General features: G+C 46.7%; 1 protein-coding gene across 1 annotated transcript; it reads left to right on the top strand.

Annotated features, from left to right (window-relative positions):
• The first annotated feature begins 10,190 nt into the window (after nucleotides 1–10,190).
• Nucleotides 10,191–24,407, top strand: FBXW5 (F-box and WD repeat domain containing 5). Its single transcript, XM_073556055.1, has 9 exons — nucleotides 10,191–10,342; nucleotides 14,195–14,415; nucleotides 14,514–14,671; nucleotides 14,745–14,919; nucleotides 16,859–17,007; nucleotides 17,080–17,536; nucleotides 19,781–19,928; nucleotides 20,150–20,362; nucleotides 23,459–24,407. Exons 2-9 carry the CDS (start codon nucleotides 14,223–14,225, stop codon nucleotides 23,688–23,690), a joined length of 1,725 nt encoding a protein of 574 aa, XP_073412156.1. The 5' UTR covers nucleotides 10,191–10,342; nucleotides 14,195–14,222; the 3' UTR covers nucleotides 23,691–24,407.
• Nucleotides 24,408–24,987: the final 580 nt, after the last annotated feature.

Raw genomic sequence — 24,987 nt, 5'->3', positions numbered from 1 at the left:
TTTATCTGTACCCGAACACGAGGCTATGCGATCTTATATGAAGGAGTCGTTGAAGAAGGGTCATATTAGACCATCCTCTTCGCCCTTAGGTGCTGGGTTTTTTTTCGTGGCCAAGAAAGATGGTTCATTAAGGCCTTGTATTGACTATCGTTCCCTCAACAAAATTACGGTTAAATATCAGTATCCGTTACCCCTGATTTCTGATTTATTCTCCAGAGTTAAAGGTGCTTGCTGGTTTACTAAGCTTGACCTCAGGGGGGCATATAATCTTATTCGCATCAAGCATGGGGATGAATGGAAGATGGCGTTTAATACTCCGGAGGGACATTTTGAGTACCTGGTGATGCCTTTTGGGCTCACTAATGCCCCTTCTGTCTTCCAATCCTTCATGAATGATATTTTCCGGGACTTTGTGGATAAGTTTTTGATCATCTATCTGGATGATATTTTGATCTTTTCCAGGGATTGGGAGTCTCATGTGGAACATGTTCGGACTGTGTTCTGCATTTTGAGGGAGAATTCCTTGTATGTTAAGGGATCGAAGTGCCTTTTTGGTGTTCAGAGGATTTCATTTTTGGGATTTATTTTGTCTCTGTCAACTATTGAAATGGACCCGGCCAAGGTACAGGCCATTTATGATTGGGTTCAACCCACTTCTTTGAAGGCTCTCCAGAAGTTTTTGGGTTTTGCTAATTTTTATCGTAAATTTATAGCTAATTTTTCTGGTATTGCTAAACCACTGACTGATTTAACTAAGAGGGGTGCTGATGTGCTGAATTGGTCTTCAGAGGCTGTTTCGACCTTTCAGGAGCTGAAGCGGAGGTTTACTTCTGCTCCAGTTTTGCGGCAACCTGATGTCTCTCTTCCTTTTCAGGTGGAGGTAGACGCTTCAGAGATTGGTGCAGGAGCAGTTTTGTCCCAAAAAGATCCGGTGACGTCTAAAATGAATCCCTGTGCCTTCTTTTCCCAAAAGTTCTCCCCATCTGAACGCAACTATGATGTGGGGAATTGGGAATTGTTAGCCGTGAAATGGGCATTTGAGGAGTGGAGACATTGGTTGGAGGGAGCTAGACATCAAGTTGGGTCCTCACTGACCACAAGAATTTGATTTACCTTGAGTCGGCCAAACGCTTGACTCCTAGACAGGCTAAGTGGGCCTAGTTTTTTACGCGTTTTGATTTTGTGGTCTCCTTTCTTCCAGGCACTAAGAATGTTTAAGCAGACTCCCTTTCTAGGAGTTTCTTTGCTGATTCTCCTATTGTGACCAAGCCTACTACCATCCTAGGTGAGGGGGTAGTTCTTTCTGCCATCTCGCCCGATTGAGACGTGCACTGGAAGAATTCCAGGAGGACAAACCTGAGCGTTGTCCTATGGGAAAATTGTATGTTCCTGACCAGTGGAGGAATAGAGTGATGTCTGAAGTTCATTGCTCCGCACTGGCTGGTCATCCAGGTATTTTTGGTACCAGAGATTTGGTGAGTCGGTCTTTTTGGTGGCCTGCCTTATATCGTGATGTCAGGAATTTTGTGCAGTCCTGTGGGACTTGTTCCCTGTCTAAACCCTGTTCTCGCTCTAGTGGGTTGTTGATGCCCTTGCCGGTGCCTAAGAGGCCATGGATCCATATTTCAATGGATTTTATTTCTGATCTTACGGTCTCTCAGAGAATGACTGTTATCTGGGTGATTTGTGATAGATTCTCTAAGATGGTCCATCTTGTACCACTCCCAAAGTTGCCATCTTCCTCAGAGTTGGTGCCCTTGTTTTTGCAACAGGTGGTTTGGTTGCATGGGATTCCTGAGAACATTGTATCGGACAGAGGAGTTCAGTTTGTTTCCAGATTCTGGAAAGCCTTTTGTTCCAAGCTGGGAATTCAGTTGTCCTTCTCCTCTGCGTTTCACCCTCAGGCCAATGGGCAGATGGAGAGAACAAACCAGACTTTGGAGTCCTATTTGAGATGTTTTATATCTGCTGATCAGGATGATTGGGTTTCACTTTTGCCCTTGGCCGAATTCGCTTTAAATAATAGAGCTAGTTCTGCCACCATGATGTCGCCCTTTTTCTGTAACTTTGGGTTTCATCCTCGATTTTCTTCAGGGCAAGTGGAATCTTCAGCCTGCCCAGGTATTGACACTGTGGTAGAGAGAATGCAGCAGATTTGGGACCAAGTAGTGGATAAGTTGTCTCTCTCCCAGGAAAAGGCCCAGCGGTTTTCTAACCGGCAAAGGACCATTGGTCCCCGGTTTAAAGTGGGTGATATGGTTTGGTTGTCATCAAAGAATATCTCTATGAAGGTGGCTTCTCCAAAGTTCAAGCCAAGATTTATTGGACCTTAAAAGATTTTGGAGATTCTTAATCCGATTTGTTTTCGATTGGCTCTTCCTGTTACGTTTAAGATCCATAACGTGTTTCATAAGTCGCTGTTGAAGAGATATGTTGAGCCAGTTGTTCTATGGCGGCAACTCCTGACCCTGTATTGGTTGAAGGTAATGTGGAATATGAGGTAGAGAAAATACTGGATTCTCGTCTGGCTAGACGGAGACTCCAGTATTTGGTCAAGTGGAAGGGTTATGATCAGGAGGACAATTCTTGGGTCTCTGCCTCTGATATTCATACCGATAGATTGGTTCGTGCTTTTCATCGGGCCCATCCTGATCGGCCCGGTGGCGTGGATGAGGGTTCGGTGACCCCCTCCTCAAGGGGGGGGTACTGTTGTGAGCTCATTTTCGGGTTTGCCTCTGGCGAGGGTTATGGAGCTGGCTGTGCTGACAGAGGAGTAGTGAGTTCTATATCTGGACTCCCTCTGATGGTGAAGGGAGGTAATGAAGCTGATCTAAATGGCAGAGTCCGGCCACCTGAGGAAGAGGACTGCGGTTGGATATCAGGAGTTTCTGATTGGATTTAAGGCAGTCGACTCCCTAGTTTCTTGCTGGTGATTTTTCCTGACTGTGGCTTCTGGTTTCCAGTTTGGTTCCTGCCTTCTTAAAGCTAAGTTTTCTCTGCTATTGTTCATATGAGTTTTTGTCTGGTTTAATTAGTTTTTGTGTTCAGCCAGCCCTGGCTGGGGCTGGGCTGAATCCCAATTTTGTCTCTGATCAGTTGATCTCTTTGCTCTGTCTTCAGAATATACCTGAGTGCTGATAAAGGGACTTCAGGGCTTTTTTCTATCAGACGTGTTGGACTTTTTTTGGCAGGGTTTTCTGCGTGATTGCAGACAGCAGCTTTTCTTCCCTGTCCTGTCTAGTTAGTGAGGGCCTCATCGTTTGCTCAGCCTATCTTTCTATCTGTGTTTGTGTTTTCATCTTGTTTCACCGACAATACATGTTGGGGGCTGTCTATTGCTTTGGGGTCTGCTCTGGGGCAGTTTAGATTTTCCCTTTCTTTCTTTAGGCTTATTTAGTTCTCCGGCCGTGACGAGGCGTCTAGGACCACCGTAGGCACGCTCCACGGCTACTGCTAGTTGTGTGGATAGGATCAGGGGTCTTCAATCCGCTAGTTACCAACCTCTCCGGTTTTCTGGGCTTAGCCTGCTTTTTGTTTTTTTCTTCCTCGGTGACTCATTCATAACAATCCCCGCTATACCGTACAGCCGATGTATAATGTAGTATCCCCGCTATACCGTACAGCCGATGTGCTATGTGAATTCATTGCTGAATAATTTAGAAGATGTCTCTAAAAATTATTAACAAAGTTTTCACTGACTAATCCAGTTGAAGTGATATTTTCCTTTTTAAAATCAGTCCAGTGGTCAGAAATTACAATTACCAGTGTGGTGTTGGAAATATATTTTAGCACTAATTCAAGATAAACTAATCCCAATGAGTGTTTTTATATCACTCATAAAGGTATATCTTGTTACTAATAATAATAACAGCATCAATAGCATATTCCCATTTCATGGCTGAAAATGTTGGCACCCTTTAAATTGTGCCAGAAACTGAAGTATTTCTTCCAGAAAATGACTACAATTACACATGATATGTTATCCACTATTATTTCCATTGTGTGTATGTGGCGCCCCTGAGGCTCAGTCACCACAGAGGTACTGCACCTTCTCCTAAGGTGTAGTGCCCCACCACCTAGGTAAGTTGGGGGCTCCTTTCCACACTCCAACACTCGCATCCCACACGACAGGGTAGTTCAGCACAACCACAGTGAGGACTCTCTCTCCTCCTAGACATTAGGAGTGCCTTGGTGGTTCCCTGCTTGGAACACTGGATGTGCTGGGAGGTGGGTGGAGTTGACATCCATATAAAAGGTTGGGAAGGTTTAGAATTAGAGGGCAGTCTGAGAGGTCAGTCTGACGGGAGGTCAGGCGAGAGGACAGTCAGTCAGGAGAGTCTGAGGACGGGTCTGAGGAGAAGGAGTGCTGCAGCTGCCTCAGTGATCTGAGCCAGCTGGCACGGGAAAGGAACAGAAGGAGAAAGACGTAGAACTGCAACCTAAGCTTCCATAAGAGAGAGAAAGAACAGTGCGGAACGAAGGAGTAGGAGAACAGAGAGGAGACGTGGGTTGGAAGAGGAACCCTGCCTATAGGTTCTCAGGCGCAAGGCCAGGGCCCGGTCCCGAGGTTGTATGGACACTTATGGTTCTGCAGCAGACACCGGTGGAGTAGTTGGCTGTAAATGCACTACTCCCATCTAAGACTTGGGGCACAACAGCAACTGAATAGAGAGCCAGGACTCCGGAGAAGGGAGTCCCCGAGAGAGGCTACAGCTGTCTGCCAAACGAGTAGAGTGGTTAGGAATATCTGACAGGAGGAACTCCAGAGTACCATGGTACTGGAGCTCTTCACACCTTAAGGCGCAATAGAGGCGTCGTTCAGGAAAGGTACATGTTGGCGGAGTGTTGGAGAGGAGAATCCTGACTTGCCCGGGAGGTTGATTGAGTCTCTGCCCCGGAGGACACGGCACGGAGGCAGGCACCAGTGTGTACCATGGACTGTGAGTAAAGCTTTGGAACTGCAAGCCCTGGTGTCTTCCATTCATTTGTGAGCTAACACCGTCAGCACCGCTACATCTGGGTGCCAGCATTCCTCACACCGCCTGCGCCTATCCTCATCTATTGCAATTACACTGCCCTGGGGTTACAGCTCCACCTGTGGGGAGCTACACCATCTATGCTGCAACACACCATCAGCCCCAGAGGATCTGCACGCAGTGTTGGCTTAACATCTTGCTTGCCAAACACCACAGGTGGCGTCACGAACTATTCCATTAACTACATATACATTCCGCCATTGAATTGGGCGCCCAGGGCCACGGTCCAGGTCACTGCTGCTGTGACACATTCCCCTGACACCGGCCTGGTACCGAGTACCCCACAGCCCTGGGAGGGCGACCCAATTTTGGCGTCACGAACAGAATGACGAGACCCGATACCATCGGGTTCTGTGTGCCTATGATTTGTTGGACTTTATACTTTTGAAAATGTGCAGAAGACCTGATTTGATGGACTGTAAAATGGACATTAGAAATGGCCACTGGCGCGGAGAAGAAGGGCGTGAAGAGATGGGAGGTCCTAGAAAAAGACCGTGAAGAGTATTGGGCCTTCCCTGCCTGAATTACTATGCGACAGCGACATGGCCCACCCCCCGAGGGGTTCGTATACTGGCTTGGTATGGAGGCGCTGGAAGAATATGCCACCCCCGGAAGGAGGGGCAGAAGAAGCCAGTGGCGGGAAAGGGGCCGAGGCAGGAAGAACGCCAGAACGCCATTTTGGAGAGTGAGGAAAGGAGGCCTGCAGAGCGCGCGGAGGTTGAGTTGGATCTCCCCGGAGCCATGGCTAAAGGCTCCGACCCTGTAACAGAGATGAACCGCCAGCGGCTGGAGGACGAGATTGCCCAGCTGACGTGCCGTCTGCGACTGAAGCAGGAGGCCTTATGGAGGCTGAGCAGGCCGCACGCCCAGGAGGGGCCTACATCTGCAGTGACTGCCGCCGCTGCATCGGAGCAGAGACCACACCGCCAGGAGGCCCCAGGTACGTCTGATGTCCCGACAACTGGGAAGGCCCTGGGGTGCACCACGGTCGCAGCGACTGGCCAGGTCATGCAAGATCTGGTCTGGGACCGGGATATCAGTCCCCGGGGGGGAACACCGGAACCCCTGAAGGTGGCGCCGCAGTACCATACCAGCCTGGATCGGTCCCAGGAAGAGCGGGAAGAAGAGGAGAACTGGGCACAATGTCAAGCCACCATCCGGCAACTGGCAGCCTTCCTATTGAACTAAGCGATCATGAACTTGGAGTGATGCAAAAACTTTTATTGTAAATAGTTGCACCTCTGTAGGTGCCCTTTTTTGGTTTTACATAAGGACACTTTGCGAAGATGATGTCAAGATTTTATATAAGGACACTTTGCGAAGATGATGTCTACCTCAAGGGAGGAGTGCTCTCTGAGGGCCAAGCGGATGGAGTGGGCAGTTTGTAAATGGCTTTTAGATAGAGTGAGAAATGTTTTGATAGAGAATTAAGAATAAGGAATTGAACCTGACAGGTGACGGACCAGGTACTTGCGGTCAGCGTCTTGCGTCTAGAAGAGAGTAAAATGATAAAGAAACGTGTACTGGAGAAGGAAAAGCTGAATAATACTGAAGTGATAGTGAGTCACAGATAATGGCATTTAGAATGAAAAATTGCACTTTTTGACTTGAAATTTAGATAGTTAAATAAGAATTGTTTGTAACGTTCAAGAATAAGTACCTCCTATACTAGGAAATTTAGTATAAGAATTGTTTATGCAGCATATAACAATTTTTGTATGTTCCTGTACTGTCAACTTTGTTGTCTTACAGCCCGCGGACGTGCTGTGTTTAACGGGGGGGGGGTATGTGGCGCCCCTGAGGCTCAGTCACCACAGAAGTACTGCACCTTCTCCTAAGGTGTAGTGCCCCACCACCTAGGTAAGTTGGGGGCTCCTTTCCACACTCCAACACTCGCAACCCACACGACAGGGTAGTTCAGCACAACCACAGTGAGGACTCTCTCTCCTCCTAGACATTAGGAGTGCCTTGGTGGTTCCCTGCTTGGAACACTGGATGTGCTGGGAGGTGGGTGGAGGTGAGATCCATATAAAAGGTTGGGAAGGTTTAGAATTAGAGGGCAGTCTGAGAGGTCAGTCTGACGGGAGGTCAGGCGAGAGGAGGACAGTCAGTCAGGAGAGTCTGAAGACTGGTCTGAGGAGAAGGAGTGCTGCAGCTGCCTCAGTAATCTGAGCCAGCTGGCATGGGAAAGGAACAGAAGGAGAAAGACGTAGAACTGCAACCTAAGCTTCCATAAGAGAGAGAAAGAACAGTGCGGAACGAAGGAGTAGGAGAACAGAGAGGAGACGTGGGTTGGAAGAGGAACCCTGCCTATAGGTTCTCAGCGCAAGGCCGGGGCCCGGTCCCCGAGGTTGTATGGACACTTATGGTTCTGCAGCAGACACCGGTGGAGTAGTTGGCTGTAAATGCACTACTCCCATCTAAGACTTGGGGCACAACAGCAACTGAATAGAGAGCCAGGACTCCGGAGAAGGGAGTCCCCGAGAGAGGCTACAGCTGTCTGCCAAACGAGTAGAGTGGTTAGGAACATCTGACAGGAGGAACTCCAGAGTACCATGGTACTGGAGCTCTTCACACCTTAAGGCGCAATAGAGGCATCATTCAGGAAAGGTACATGTTGGCGGAGTGTTGGAGAGGAGAATCCTGACTTGCCCGGGAGGTTGATTGAGTCTCTGCCCCGGAGGACACGGCACGGAGGCAGGCACCAGTGTGTATCACGGACTGTTAGTAAAGCTTTGGAACTGCAAGCCCTGGTGTCTTCCATTCATTTGTGCGCCAACACCGTCAGCACCGCTACATCTGGGTACCAGCATTCCTCACACCGCCTGCGCCTATCCTCATCTATTGCAATTACACTGCCCTGGGGTTACAGCTCCACCTGTGGGGAGCTACACCATCTATGCTGCAACACACCATCAGCCCCAGAGGATCTGCACGCAGTGTTGGCTTAACATCTTGCTTGCCAAACACCACAGGTGGCGTCACGAACTATTCCATTAACTACATATACATTCCGCCATTGACTTGGGCACCCAGGGCCACGGTCCGGGTCACTGCTGCTGTGACACATTCCCCTGACACCGGCCCGGTACTGAGTACCCCACAGCCCTGGGAGGGTGAGCCATGTATTGGAACAACAACAAAAAAAAAAGAAACAAGCAGAAAAAACGGCAAATTGGAAATAATTTCACACAAAACCTCAAAAATGAGCAGGACAAAATTGTGGGTAAGCAACTGTGTTTCAAATCTGCAATGCTCATTCAGGGTGTGTGCACACGCTGCGGATTGCTCTGCTGAATTTTCTGCACGGATTTGTCAAAAACCGCAGGTAAATCCGCAGGCCAAAAGACCTGCGGTTTATATGCAGATTTTCTGCAGTTTAGCCTTCGGTTTTCCCTTTGCGGTCTGACACCTGTCATGGAGCAGGTGCCAAACCGCAGCGGAATCCGCACAAAAAAGTGACATGCTGCGGTTTTGAAACCGCAGCAAATCCGCATGGAAAATTCCGCACTGTCTGCACAGCGGTTTTCATTTTTCATTGATTATAATGGTACTGTACACCACAGCAGAATCTGCTGCGGACCTGCAGGACCAAAACCGCTGCGGATGCGCAGCACAATCCGCAGCGTGTGTACACACCCTCAAACTTGCTTGTGTTAAGTAACAGGTGCAGGCAATATGAAAATCACACCTGAAACCAGATAAAAGGGGAGAAGTTTATTCAGTCTTTGCATTGTGTGTGCCACATTAAGCATGGAGAATAGAAAGAGAAGAGAACCGTCTGAGGACTCGAGAACCAATATTGTTGAAAAATATCAATAATCGCTCAAGATTACAAATCCATCCCCAGAGATCTTGATGTTCCGTTGTCCACGGAGCACAACATAATCAGCAAGTTTACAATTCATGGCACTGTAGCTCATCTCCATGCATGTGGATGACAGAGATAAATTGATGAAAGGTTGCAACGCAGGATAATCCTGATGATGGACAAGCAGCCTCAATCAAGGTCCAAAGAAAATCAATCTTTCCTGCAGGCTCGGTGCATCAGCGTCAGCGCCAACTATCCGTCGACATTTGAATGAAATGAAGCTCTATAGCAGGAGACCCAGGAGGACCCCACTGCTGACAGAGATATAAAAAAGCTAGACTTCAGTTTTTTTGGTAAAGCCCAACGTTCTACTGTTTACCGACAACAGAATGATGCCTACAAATAAAAGAGCACAGTGCCTACAGTAAAATATGGTGGAGGTTCCTCTGGCACTGGGTGACTTGACTGTGCAAGGCATCATGAAATTTGAAGATTACCAAAGGATTTTGGGTCCCAATGTAGTCACAAAGCTGGGTTTGCTTCCTAGGTCATGGGACTTCCATCAGGACAATGACCCCAAACACACTTCAAGAAGCCCCCAGAAATGAATGGAAACAAAGCGCTGGAGAGTTCTGAAGTGGCCAGCAATGAGTCCGTATCCAAATCCCATTGATCATCTGTGGAAAGATATTAAACTTGTTGGTGGGAGAAGGCGCCTTCACATATGAGAGACCTGGAGCAGTTTGCAAAAGAAAAGTGGTCCAAAATTCCAGCTGAGAGGTGCAAGAAGCTTGTTGGTGGTATAGGAAGTGATTACATAGGATGTGCAACCAAATATTAAGTTGAGGGTGCCAACACTCTTGTCCGACCCATTTGGGGGAAGGGGGTGTTATGTCCAATTTGCCTTTTTTCCCTCAGTTTTCTTTTGTGTTGTCCCAATACACAAAGAGGAAATAAACATGTGTAATTGCAATAGTTCTAGAACACTTAACACTTTTGCTCCGTGCCTGCTGAGTGAACTATTTGCTGTGATAGAGTTGTGCTCAGAAGAGGCTGTTCTTGGTTTTGAATCCCTTGGGGTTTATTAAAGCAATACAATTGCATGGACCAAACCGCTTTGTATGAACGCTGCCTAATGCCTACTTGACAGTGAATCCCTACAGCCGCTGTACCGTACAGCTGGTGTACAACGCAGTATCACCGCCATACTGTACCGTCAGTAACAGCGCGCCGTGCTGTGTGTTCGCAGCTGGTGGATGAGCTCCTGCAGTACACAGTGTCCACCACGATGTGGCAACACTGCAGAGCTTTGACAGTGCAGCTGGGAGGCAGGTCCCTGTGTGGTGTGTACATACAAGGAGCTGCTCCGGCGCTATATCTATCCCTGCGCTGCGCCGGCCACGCCCCCAGACCATAGAGCAGCAGGGGCGGGGCCAGAAGAACGCCAATCATAGCGAGGCCGGGAAGAGAGAGAGCGGAGGATGCGGAAGTGCAGGTGAGAGGGAACGGAGTGCGAGCGGACTGTGCATGGCCTGTACTGTTGGTGTGCTCTATACTGTGCCCTCGTATACACTGAGCATATACACTGTGCTGTGTTCTATATACACTGACTAACCATATATGCTGTTCCCCCATAAACACTGATTACCTATATACACTGCGCTGCACCCTTGTAAACACTACCCATATACGCTCTGCTGTGCACCTATATACACTGACTACCCATATACACTGCACCTGTATACACGGGCTACCCATATACACTGCACCTGTATACACTGACTACCCATATACACTGCACCTGTATACACGGACTACCCATATACACTGCACCTGTATACACTGACTACCCATATACACCACCCATATACACTGACTACCCATATACACTGCACCTGTATACACTGACTACCCATATACACTGCACCTGTATACACGGGCTACCCATATACACTGCACCTGTATACACTGACTACCCATATACACTGCACCTGTATACACGGACTACCCATATACACTGCACCTGTATACACGGACTACCCATATACACTGCACCTGTATACACTGACTACCCATATACACTGCACCTGTATACACTGACTACCCATATACACTGCACCTGTATACACTGACTACCCATATACACTGCACCTGTATACACGGACTACCCATATACACTGCACCTGTATACACTGACTACCCATATACACTGCGCCGTGCCGCAGTATGCACTGACTACCAATTTACACTGCGCCGTGCCCCAGGATGTACTGACTACCCATATACACTGCTGTGCCCGCTGAATATACTCATTACCCATATACACTGACTACCCATATACACTGTGCTGTGCCCCTGTATACACTGACTACCCATATACACTGCTGTGCCCCTGTATACACTGACTACCCATATACTCTCTGCTGTGCCCCTGTATACACTGACTATGCATATACACTGTGCTGTGCTACTGTATACCTGTATACTGTACGACCTGAGGTTAGCATCCTTAATAATCAGAACCTCCCACTCCCGTCTCCAAGACTATACGCGTGCTGCGCCAATTCTTTGGAATGCACTTCCCAGGTCAATACGATCAGTCCCCAATCCCCACAATTTTAAGCGTCCCCTAAAAACGCATTTATTCAGACTGGCCTATCGCCTCAACACATTAACCTAATCTATCCCTGTGTGGCACAGCCAAAAGTTTTTTACCATAACCAGGTTCCCCGCATCATGTTCCCACATGCTTTATGCATCCATTAGCCCTCTGCATCCGTACGATTACACACTTAACATTATGGTTGGTCCATACATTCAGGGCAACTGTTACCACCCACCTTTCGTGTCTACCGCTTTCCTCCTAGACTGTAAGCTTGTGAGCAGGGCCCTCATTCCTCTTGGTATCTGTTAAGATCTATGTGATTATTGTTATGCTGTAATGTATATTGTCTGTACAAGTCCCCTCTGAAATGTAAAGTGCCGCGGAATATGTCAGCGCTATAGAAATAAAATTTATTATTATTATACACTGACTACCTATATACATTCTGCTGTTTCCTCGTATACACTGTCTATCCATATACATGCTCCTGTATACACTGACTACCCATATACACTGCGCCGTGCCGCAGTATGCACTGACTACCAATATACACTGCGCAGTGCCCCAGGATGTACGGACTACCCATATACACTGCTGTGCCCGCTGAATATACGGATTACCCATATACACTGTGCTGTGCCCCTGTATACACTGACTACCCATATACACTGTGCTGTGCCCCTGTATACACTGACTACCCATATACACTGTGCTGTGCCCCTGTATACACTGACTACCCATATACACTGTGCTGTGCCCCTGTATACACTGACTACCCATATACACTCCCTGCTGTGCCCCTGCATACACTGATTACCCATACACTCTGTTGTGCCCCTGTATACACTGACTATCCATATACACTGTGCTTTGTCCCAGTATGCACTGACCACCCATATACACTGTGCTTTGCCTCAGTATGTACTGACTACCCATACACACTGTGCTTTGCCTCAGTATGTACTGACTACCCATATACACTGCGCCGTGCCCCAGTATGCACGAGTACCCATATACACTGCGCTGTGCCCCAGTATGCACTGACTACTCATATACACTGTTCTGCACCCCCTTATACACTTGCTACCCATATACACTATGCTACTGTAAACAGACTACTGATATACACTGCACTGTGCCCCCATTTATTCTGACTACCCATATACACTGCAATGCACTGACTACCCGTATATATGCTGCACTGTGCCCCATATGCACTGTGCTGTGCTGCAGTATGCACTGACTACCCATATACCCTGCGCTGTGCCCCAGTATGCACTGACTACCCAATACCCTGTGCTGTGCCCCAGTATGCACTGACTACCCCTATACCCTGCGCCTCTGTATGCACTGACTACCCCTATACCCTGCGCTGTGCCTCAGTATACATTTGCTGCGCCCGCTAGGGCCGGGGGTACTCGGTACCGGGCTGGTCAGTTCTTCAGGGGATGTCATGGCAGCAGTGACCTGGTCTTTGGCCCTGGGCATGCAATAAAAATGCTGAGGGGGAAAGTTTATAGGGGAAAGTTCGTGACGTCACCCGTGGTGTTCGGCAGTAAGAAGATGGTCGACGCTGCAATTCAGATCCACTGGGGCGGTTGGTGACGCAAAGATGTTACAGCTCTCCACAGGTAGAGCTAGGCCCCAGGGCAGATATAAGGTTAAAGGTGATGGAAATGGTTGTAGTGCAGGGCAGATGACGCAGTAAATAAATCTGAGGACACAGCGGGGTGCAGTCTTCACACTTTTACTAACGGTCTTTCAAGTTACAATCCCCAGCCTCTGGGTCGGTGGTCCAGCCAGCTCTCGGGTAATTTGGGGTACACTTTGCCAGAACCCCCTTCGTATGTTCCTTCTCTGGTCATCTCTCTGCGCTGGTTCCTGCCTCTCCTGCCCTGTGCCTCACACACAGTGTCCCAAGCCAGCAGTCTCGGATCCTGACGGGCAAACTCTCCTGGTTCCCTTGACCCTATATGGCTGCCTTTTAAGTGAATGTGTGTGGATTCGGCAGTTGCACATACAGATACTACAGCCTCCGGTTTTCTAGCTAAGTTCTACAGTTTCTCCACTAGTCTGGGGCGGCCGGTCCCCTATTGCGACCTGGTCCCTCCACCCTACTATAGTCAGCGTGGATTCATCACTTCCCTGGCCCCTAGGACCCCTTCTTCACTCCACTTTACTCTCCAGTCCTGGTATAAGCGCCTCACTCCTTCAGTCCCCTCCACCAACTGTCTTCTCCTTCTGAGTCCTCCTGACTCCTACAACTATCACTCCTGTTACCATGACAACTCTCCACTACCGTCAGCTTTCTCTCCAGCTGTCCTACCCTTATCTACTTCCACGCACACCCTCTACCTAGTTCCTCCCTGGCCTAAAGAGGTGTGTTGGGTGCTAGTGTGTGGGTACCGGGTAGTGCCCTCTCCTTACCCAAGAGCGGAGTACCACACCTCTGGCTGAGGTGCAGTACCTCTCTGGCGACTGGACCCTCAGGGTTGCTACACATTGACTACCCCTACACCCTGCACTGTGCCTGTGTATGTGATGACTACCTCTTTACACTGTTCTGTGCCCCAGTATACACTAACTAACCCGTATACCCTGCTCTGTGCCCCCATATGCACTGACTACCAGTATACACTGACTACCCGTATTCACTGAGCCCTCATAGTTCTGTGTGCGCTGCTCCATACCCTATGGACCGGTATGTGCCCCTATTAGCTCACGTCTCTGGTTGAATTTCAGGTTTGGTTGAGGATGACAGGATGACACAATGGAGGATGCTAGGCCTTCCCTGCTCCCTGACAGTCTTCTCTACCACATATTCCTGAGCCTGGGGCCTGTAGACTTACTGGCCGCAGGGCTGGTGTGCCGGCGCTGGTACCAGGTGTCCCGAGATGACTTCTTATGGAAGGAGCTGTTCTACCGCCATTATCGGGTGCGGCGTCACATTCTGCGGTACCCAGGTATGGTATGGAGTGCTGTCTCTCTTTCAGAGATCATTCGCCTGCAGTGTTTTCCTTCATATGCGTTACTCTCAAGGTGACGTGCTCTTTGTGTGCAGGTGCAGATTCCTGGTATGAGGAGTTCCAGCGTCTGTGTGACAACGTCCCCTGTGTGGAGGTGGAGCGGCTGCGGGTGCACACTGACCAGGTCCTGCACATCAGCTTCTCACATTCTGGGGAGCTCTGTGCCTCCTGCTCTAAGGACTGCACGGTGAAGGTGAGGAAGTGCTGCCGCTGTTTCCCAACCTCGCATGGCTTCATTGTGACCTCCTTTTCTAATTGCCCTACAGATATGGAGCACCAGACACCCGATATCCCTCCTGCACAGTGCAAACATGAGGCCCCACCACTGGAACTACACACAGTACTCCCAGTTTAATTCTGATGACACACTCCTTCTGGTGTCAGGCGTGTTTGTAGGACCCCACAACTCCTGCGCAGGGGAGATAGCCGTTATAAGTCTCGGTAAATGCCCTTCAGAGCGTTATTATATCGCAATGTCCTATTTACTCGAGGTAAATTCAGAAAAGCTGTAGAGGGTGGAGTGAGGGAGCGGAACATGACTCGCTTTTTGGGGACTCTTAATTTTTGTGTCATAGTTGACTCCCTCTGGCCTTTCAGCCACAGATAGGAAGTAACTTTCCACCAAACTTACAAGTTGTCATTTATTACAGTTGTGCTCAAAAGTTTACATACCCCGGCAGAATTTTTGCTTTGTTGGCCTTTTTTCAGAGAATAGGAGTGATAACACCAAAACTTTTTCTCCACTCATAGTTCATGGTTGGGTGAAGTCATTTATTGTCAAACTACTGTGTTATCTCTTTTTAAATCATAATGACAACCCAAAACATCTACTTAACCCTGATCAAAAGTTCACATACCCTGGTGATTTTGGCCTGATAACATGCACAGAAGTTGAAACAAATGCGTTTGAATGGCTACTAAAGGTCACATCCTCACCTGTGACCTGTTTGCTTGTAATCAGTGTGTGTGCATAAAAGCAAGGTGAGTTTCTTGTATCCAGACAGACTCTTGCATCATTCATCCAGCCACTGACATTTCTGGATTGTGAGTCATGGGAAAAGCAACAAAATTGTCAACAGATCTACGGGAAAAGGTAGTTGAACTGTATAAAACAGGAAAGGTATACAAAAAGATATCCAAGGAATTGATAATGCTATTCAGCAGCATTCAAACTGTGCTTAACAAATGGAAAATCAGGGCTCTGTAAAAGCAAAACCACGGTCAGGTAGACCAACAAAAATTTTGTCCACATCTGCCAGGAAAATTGTTCGGTATGCAAAGGAAAAACCCACAAATAACATCAACTGAAATACTGGACTCTCTGAGAACTAATGGTGTGGCTGTTTCAAGATGCACAATAAGGAGGCACTTGAAGAAAAATGGGCTGCATGGTCGAGTCGCCAGAAGAAAGCCATCACTGTGCAAATGCCACAAATTATCTCGCCTACATTACGCAAAACAGCACAGAAACAAGCCTCAAAACTTCTGGAACAAGGTAATTTGGAGGCATGAGACCAAAATTGAACTTTTTGGCCCCAACCGTCAACAATGCCTATGATGAAAGGAACATGTAAAGCACGGAGGTGGATCGCTGATGTTTTGGGGATGTGTGAGCTACACAATAAATTTGGTCTAAGTTGAAGGAAAGATGAATCCAGCACATTATCAGCAAATACTGGAGGCAAATTTGCAATCATCAGCCTGGAAGCTGCGCATGGGATACTTGGACATTCCAACGTGACAACGATCCAAAACACAAGACCAAGTTGACCTGTCACTGGCTACAGCAGAACAAAGTGAAGGTACAGGAGTGGCCATCTCAGTCTCCTGACCTCAATATCATTGAGCCACTCTGGGGAGATCTCAAGTGCGCAGTTCATGCTAGACAGCCCAGGAATTTACAGGAACTGGAGGCTTTTTCCCAAGAAGAGTGGGCAGCTTTACCATCTGAGAAAATAAAGAACCTCATTCACAACTACCACAAAAGACTTCAAGCTGTCATTGATGTTAGAGGGGGCAATACACGATATTAAGAAATGGGGTATGTAAACTTTTGATCAGGGTCATTTGGATGTTTTGGGTTGTCAATATGATTTAAAAAGAGAAAACACAGTAGTTTGACAATAAATGGTTTCACCCAACCACTAACCATGAGTGGAGAAAAACTTTTGGTGTTATCATTCAAATTCTCTGAAAAAACGCCAAGAAAGCAAAAATTCTGCTGGGGTATATAAACTTTTGAGCACAACTGTATTAAACGACAACTTGTAAGTTTGGTGGAAAGTTACTTCCTATCTGTGGCTGAAGCTGCTCAGATGACTACTAGGAGAAGAGGTGTATGTGTAGATTGGCGCTGATGTACATTATTCTGCCTCTGCAGATGGATTTAACCTTCTGTCCCGAGTGAGGAATAAACCCTATGACGTGTTTGGCTGTTGGCTGAATAACACGCACCTCATCTCCGGGAACCTGCACCGTATGGGCCGGGTCACCTCTTGCTCCGTGCTGTGGCTAAACAAGGCCTTTCAGGTTTGTACATGTGATACCGGAGGGACAAGGCAGAAGCGTATTCTGATATTTATACATGGCCTTTTTATCCAGGATGTGGAGTCTGAGAACCTCAATGTGGTGAAGCGACTCTTCAAAATTCAGAACCTGAATGCCAGCACTATCCGTATGGTGATGGTGGCTGATGCCCCAGATCTACTGGCGGAGGCTGGTGACGGAGTGAAGAAGGCCAACCAAAGCTCTACGCCACCACATGAGGGAGAGGACAGCACCGAGGAAGATGGTGGCTCGGAGGATGAAAGAGGAAGGGACCTTCTAGGAGAAGATGCTCAGATTGCAGCCGCCCTGCAGTTCCTAATGGACGACCAAGTCCTGGAGCAGCAGGAAGTGCCACAGACTCCACTTTCAGAGGAGCAGTTTGAGACCAAGGTGGCCCAGTGGTATGCAAAGTACAGGACAAAACAGCCGGACGGACTCCTGAGCAAGGAGGGGAGAAAGAAATACCTCATCTTCACTACTGGCTCTCTGACCTACTCCCCCCATCAGATAGGTGTGGCCTTGCCTTTGTGTGTCTAAACCCTTATTTTTGTTTGTTTTTAGCCTGACATGTGACTAGAGGTGAGCGAATATGTTCAGAAACTATCACCGAATCCGAATTTGCCATATTCGTGCCATATTGGTAACCTATTTGTGCCAAATTTATGTTTGATGATAGTTTCTGAACTTATTTGCTCATTTCTACTGCTATTGACTCCAATTATGATGATTGGCGATTATTGCAAAAAACATATTCGTCAGCTAATGTAATCCGAAGCGAATATTGAAAAATTCGCTCAACTCTACTTGTGACCTGTAGATTTCCGTTGAACTCTATAGTACCATATTTTCCGGTGTATAAGATGACCCCCAACACCTCCAATTAAAATATAATATTGAGATATACTCGCCGTATAAGACTACCCCTCTTCCGGTGTTTGCTGCGCTGTTAAGTGCGTGACAGCACAGCAATCATCGTTTCTGATTGGTGGGGAAATCATTCTTGCCGGTTAGAGAGCCGCGGTTCCCATGCTGTCAAAACACAGCGCGAGCGCTCAGCTGTGATCGGAGGTATAAACTTTACCTCTGGTCACTGGTGTCAGCTGATGGGACAACCGCTTCCATCATCCAACACCTACAGCCGCTAATTACAGTGAGAGCTTGTATTTTGGTTAAATAAAAATTTATCTGATTTAAAAAAATTACAGTGAGAGCAGGCGCGGCGGATGAGAGTATTCATCTGCTGCTCCTGTGCTGTAAATAAATAAGGTAGTTAAAACAAAAACTCGGCGTGGGTTCCCCCCTATTTTTGATAACCAGCCAGACAAAACTCACAGCTGGGGGTTGCAACCCTCAGCTGTCAGCTTCAGCAAGGCTAGTTATCAAGAATAGAGGGGTCCCCACAATGTTTTTTTTAATTATTTAAATATTTACAAAAAAAAACGGTGTGGGGTCCCCCCCATTTTTGACAACCAACCTTGCTAAAGCTGACAGCTCAGGGCTGGTATTCTCAGGCTGGTAAGGGGCCCCCCAGCCTAAAAACAGCTGCCCAGAAAAGGACACATCTATTAGATGCGCCAATTCTGGTGCTTTGCCCGGCTTTTCCCACTTGCCCTGTAGTGGTGGCACGTAGGGTTCATATTTGTGGGGTTGATGTCACTTTTGTATTGTCAGGTGACATCAAGCCCACGACTTAGTAATGGAGAGGCGTCTATAAGACACCCATCCATTACTAATCGTATAGTTCTATGGTAAATAAAGACATAACCAGAATAAAGTCCTTTATTAGAAATAAAACAAAACACAGTTTTCCATTTTTATTTAAACGCCTAATTCCAGCGAAGCCCTCGATCTCCTGTCATAAACCAAAAATAATAAAACAACAATATTATCATACTTGTCCTACGCCCATAATCCATGTCTGGGGGAAAAACAGTTTTCAACCTGGAAGGTGCCAAGATGCGACCGTCCAGGCTGAAAACCACTGCTTGACTGATCTGCTGTGAGCGCAGCCTCAGACACCGGTGGTGACGTCATCGAGGTGATGTCCGGTCACTGAAGCTCCGTTCCCAGCCGGGCTGAACTGTGGTGTCCTCAGTGAAATCCCCGCTAGCACCATGAGAAAAACTGCCTTTTCTGGGCAGCTGCGGGCTTCTATTTTTAGGCTGGGGTGGGGGGGGTTATATCCATGGCCCCTTACCAGCCTGAGAATACCAGCCCTGAGCTATCAGCTTTAGCAAGGTTGGTTGGTTGTCAAAAATGGGGGGACCCCACGCTGTTTAGTTAAATTATTTATTTAAATAAAAAAACAGCGTGGGGACCCCTCTATTCTTGATATCTAGCCTTGCTGAACCTGACAGCTGAGTGTTGCAGCCCCCAGCTGTGAGCTTTGCCTGGCAGGTTATCAAAAATAGGGGGGAACCCACACCGGTTTTTTTTTTTAACTACGATATTTATTTGCAGCGCATCAGCGGCAGATGAATACTCCCGTCCGCCGCTCCTGCTCTCACTGTAATTAGCGGCTGTAGGTGTCGGATGATGGGAGCCGTTCCATCAGCTGACACCCGTGACCGGAGGTAAAGTTTATACCTCAGATCACAGCTGAGCGCTCCCTCTGTCTTTTGACAGCGTGGGAACCGCAGCTCTCTGACCGGCAGGGAGGATTTCCCCACTGATCTGAAGTGGTGTTTGCCGCGCTGTCATGCACATGCTTGTATCCAGCAGGGCCACTAATCACATTGATCTCATCTGATCACAGGTATCAAGCAGCTTCTTCCACATCAGATGACCACAGAAGGGCCCGTCCTGGGCGAAGAGCGTGGCCCCAATGAGTTTTTTGACTCCCTCGACCATGTAATTAACATTCACGGTCATATTATAGGCATGGGGCTATCTCCGGATCACAGGTGAGGGCACTTTACACTATTCCTTACTCTTAAGTGTTGTATCTACTAGAACAAATTGTATTCCTTTAGTTCAGTGGTTTTCAGCTATTGCAAAGCTCCCAGCGTAGCCCTGATGGTTGCGAGCTGGGAGTGGTAGGTTTGCAGCAGCTGGTGATCCCTGGTATAGACCAGTGATTGTATAAAGGATGATGTGGCTGTTTTTTTTTGGTTTTTTTTTGTAGGTTTCTGTATGTAAATAGTCGTTCTTGGCCAAAAGACTGTGTGATTTCTGATCCCACGTATCCACCCCCCATTGCTGAAGAAATAGAGCTGCGAGTCTTTGATCTTAAGACCCTGCGGGAAGTGAAGGATCCTTTGCGAGCCCACCGAGCATACACCCCCAATAATGAGTGCTTCTTCATCTTCCTAGATGTCAGCCAAGACTTTGTGGCCAGGTGGGTGCAGAAATGTGGTGACCTAAGTCTTGTGCATACATAAGCCAAGAAAGGCTTCAGGTCTATGGAAATACCTCATGGTGCAATACCTCCTATCTGCCTGTGGGTGGCGGTAGATGATTAGACATAGAGTTCACCTGCCAGTTGTAGCATGCAGCAAGCAAATCCGTTCTTTCAGCCTTTGCCCAGCCTCCTACAGAGAGACTTTCACTCTATTTTTGTTAATTCATATACCCATTTGAGGTGAGTATCCTACATGCATGCTTATTTTTTTCTTTTGTCTAAAGGAAGTTAACAAATGAGGCAGCTGGACCACAACTAGCCACTTTTACACAAAATACAGATGTCAGACAGAGCAGAGCCTTCTTCCATCTTGTAGAATGTCTTTATTTGATATATAAGTGAATGTGTCCAATATTCTGTGCAGACTCGTCCCATAATGTTTCTTTACATGGGTTAAACACTAAAACTCAAGGCAAGGTGCACATATAAATCACAAGAAAGGGGGTACCATCACCACCATATGTGCGCCAATGGACAAATTGGAAATTTTAGAATAATAAACAAAGAAAAAAACGAAAGTGTCCAATAATAAAATATATAACAATGTTTATTAAGGGATGTACATGAACATGAGGCAGAGTGGGGAACAAAATACCAAAGGGGGAGCACTACACAGGGGACGACGTAGATTACATAGTGATGTGGCAATATGCAAAAAATAATAAATATCAAAATTGTTATCACCAAAATGGTCACAAATAGCATATATAAGTGCCACAGATTGACAAACCTGCTGATTGCAGTTTTTTTTATCTATGTGCAAAGATAAAATACCACATAGAAGATAAAGTGCAAATGCAAGAGAAGTAAAGGTGGCTAAAGCAGAAATCCAAGAATTAGGTAAGTGATAAAAATAAAAGTTATAACATGGATGCTGCTGACTTAAATAGGTCAAATAGATATCCAACTGGAATTTACCGTATGCATATATAGGAGAAGTCCCCAGGATGCGCCCTGCCCCGACGCGCGTGGCACTTATATATGCTATTTGTGACCATTTTGGTGATAACATTTTTGATATTTATTTATAATTTTTTTGCATATTGCCACATCACTATGTAATCTACGTCATCCCCTGTGTAGTGCCCCTTCTTTGGTATTTTGTTCCCCACACTACCTCATGTTGTTGTACATCCCTTAAACATTGTTATATATTTTATTATTGAACACTCTTTTGGTTTTTCCTTTGTTTATTATTCTTTACATGGGTGTAAACTCCACTTTTGTGGTATACAGTCATGGCCAAAAGTTTTGAGAATGACACAAATATTATATTTTCACATGATCTGCTGCCCTCTGGTTTTTATGTGTGTTTGTCAGATGTTTTTATCACATACAGAAATATAATTGCAATCATATGAGTAGCAAAAGGTTATATTGACAGAATGAGTTAATGCAGCAAGTCAATATTTGCAGTGTTGACCCTTCTTCTTCAGGACCTTAGCAATTCTCCCTGGCATGCTCTCAATCAACTTCTGGATCAAATCCTGACTGATAGCAGTCCATTCTTGCAAAATCAGTGCTTTTATTTTGTCTGAATTTGAAAGTTTTTGTTTGTCCACCCGTCTCTTGATGATTGACCAATGTTCTCAATGGGATTAAGATCTGGGGAGTTTCCAGGCCATGGTCCCAAAATCTCTATGTTTTGTTCCCTGAGTCATTTAGTTATCACCTTTGCTTTATGGCAAGGTGCTCCATCATGTTGAAAAAGGCATTGTTGATCGCCAAACTGCTCTTGGACGGTTGGGAGAAGTTGCTCTTGGAGGAAATTCTGGTACCATTCTTTATTCATGGCTGTGTTTTTAGGCAAGACTGAGAGAGAGCCCATTCCCTTGGCTGAGAAGCAACCCCACACATGAATGGTTTCAGGATGCTTGACAGTTGGCATGAGACAAGACTGGTGGTAGCGCTCACCTGGTCATCTCCGAATAAGCCGTTTTCCAGATGTCCCAAACAATCGAAAAGGAGATTCATCAGAGAAAATGACTTTACCCCAGTCCTCAGCAGTCCACTCCCTGTACCTCTTGCAGAATATCAGTCTGTCCATGATGTTTTTTCTGGAGAGAAGTGGCTTCTTTGCTGCCCTCCTTGAGACCAGGCCTTGCTCCAAGAGTCTCCGCCTCACAGTGCGTGCAGATGCACTCAAACCTGCCTGCTGCCATTCCTGAGCAAGCTCTGCACTGCTGGTAGCCCGATCCCGCAGCTGAAACACTTTTAAGAGACGGTCCAGGCGCTTGCTGGTCTTTCTTGGGCGCCCTGGAGCCTTTTTGGCAACAAGGGAACCTCTCCTTGAAGTTCTTGATGATGCGATAGATTGTTGACTGAGGTGCAATCTTTCTAGCTGCGATACTCTTCCCTATTAGGCCATTTTTGTGCAGTGCAATGATGACTGCACGTGTTTCTTTAGAGATAACCATGGTTAACAGAAGAGAAACAATGATGCCAAGCACCAGCCTCCTTTTAAAGTGTCCAGTGGTGTCATTCTTACTTAATCATGACAGATTGATCTCCAGCCCTGTCCTCATCAATACCCACACCTGTGTTAATGGAGCAATCACTGAAACGATGTTAGCTGGTCCTTTTAAGGCAGGGCTGCAATGATGTTGAAATGTGTTTTGGGGGATAAAGTTCATTTTCTAGGCAAATATTGACTTTGCAAGTAATTGCTGTTAAGCTGATCACTCTTTATAACATTCTGGAGTATATGCAAATTGCCATTAGAAAAAATGAAGCAGTAGACTTTGTAAAAATTAATATTTGTGTCATTCTCAAAACTTTTGGCCATGACTGTAGATGTGAAGCCTGTTGCATCATTTTCACATGGGTTTCTGTGCTTTATTGCAGTTTCCACCTGGGTGAGGCAAACACCAGATTCCAGTAGGAGCTGTATAAATATGTGCAGTGGGCTCCCCCTGGTGGCAGTGCTGTATAAAACTACTTACAAAGTTTCTCTGCTCTGGACTTTCTAATCAGATACAGCAATGATTCTGTATAAATCCAGTTCCACCATTGACTTGCTTTTCTTTTTTTCAGTGGAGCAGAGGATCGCTGCGGCTACATTTGGGATCGTCACTACAATGCTTGCCTGGCCACTCTGCCTCACGATGACGTGGTCAACTCTGTAGCTTTCTGTACGGTAGATCAGGAGCTTCTGCTAACCGCCAGCGATGACTATACCATCAAGGTGTGGCGGTCCAGGCGCTCTCTACGCTGCCCCCAGAAATTATCCAGGTCTTTCCCTTGGTCTGCGTCCGATGACACTTGATGTTCCTGCTCAGTCCACGTCAGTTGGCTATAGAGGTAGGACCAGTGTACGGCCATTCCTGGGACCACCACTGGTAATAAATGCCCCTTCCTGCTTCATTACATTTCAGTGGCCGAGGACGCCTTCTGTTTCTTTTGTCTGGGGTGAACTAGAACAATAACACGTAAAGCAGCATACACTAATTGCTGCAAAACTACAACTCCGTGTGTCTGGCATTCAGTCTTCCCACAGCCTGAAGACAGTGGCTTTAAGGGTTTTTTTTCTTTCTAATTTTTATAATATTTTAAAACTATTTTACAGATCTGATTGCTGCCAGTGAATTAGAACCCCATTATTTCCATTCAGAGTCCTTAAACCTGCACATAACCAGGTCTCTGCTGGTTTGTTACACTGTGTCAGTCTGGTGTCCAGGTTGTATAGAGCAGAGCATTGTCCAGATACAAATGCATTTCTTCGCTATGTACAGGTTTCTGCCTCTGTATCTGAACCAGAGTGATCCCATTCACTGACAGCAAACAAGGCATTTTAAAAATGGTGAGGAATTGAAACACAAAGTTACAGAACATTTCATTTCCACGTTGATAATTGTCTATATAAAACAATCCTGTCTGTAACTATGGAGACACATACGCATGCATAGGAGTTGTATACAGGGGATTAATTCACAAAGTCATTTATCATGGATGCATTCGAACAATAAAAAAAAATTAAAATGGATACTTTGTATGTTTATAGCTGATGAATTTGTCTCCATGGTAACAGAATTTCCTGTTCAGGGTTATATGGTGAAGGGTACAGAGTTGGCATCAGGGATCTTAAAAATGTGGCCTCAGTGGTGGGAGTAGCTGATGATGTCACAACATGCAAGCTGGAGACTGTATGATTGACATGAAATTCCCAGTGGCTGTATTATGAGGTTCTGCAGTAGCTGCCACTGATATAGTGCATATAAGGCCGGATTCTCACCAGGTCTCCTACCCAGACATAATTGTCTCTTTTTGCTGACATCTGCTGTTCGAGCCCGGGTATTGATATCCAAGCACGGTCAGTTTCTCGGCCTCAGAGGTAAGGCCGATGTGTGACGACTCCTGCAGGAAGCTGCAGCAGACGGGAAGGTGGAAAGTTTCCATTGACGTGTAATAACCTGAGCAGATGGGGGATGACGGGTCTCCATGGTGACAGACGGAGGGCAGGAAGCGATGGTTCTGTCACAATTTTCACTGCAGCACAGAAACACTGCTAAGATCCCATCACGGTAATGTGAATATAACTTTTGCTACATGTGTTCCTGGCCTTA

This window comes from Dendrobates tinctorius, unplaced genomic scaffold (assembly GCF_039654945.1).
Source record: "Dendrobates tinctorius isolate UK_male_01 unplaced genomic scaffold, ASM3965494v1 ptg000231l, whole genome shotgun sequence".
Lineage (NCBI taxonomy): Eukaryota > Metazoa > Chordata > Amphibia > Anura > Dendrobatidae > Dendrobates > Dendrobates tinctorius.
This window is presented reverse-complemented; position numbering and strand designations above follow the sequence as displayed.

Excerpts from the sequence above, each read along its gene's own strand:
- FBXW5 (XM_073556055.1), top strand. The coding sequence starts at position 14,223 with ATGGAGGATGCTAGGCCTTCCCTGCTCCCTGACAGTCTTCTCTACCAC. Across the intron at positions 14,920-16,858 it reads GATAGCCGTTATAAGTCTCG|ATGGATTTAACCTTCTGTCC; the intron begins GTAAATGCCCTT and ends CTGCCTCTGCAG. Across the intron at positions 17,537-19,780 it reads CTACTCCCCCCATCAGATAG|GTATCAAGCAGCTTCTTCCA; the intron begins GTGTGGCCTTGC and ends ATCTGATCACAG.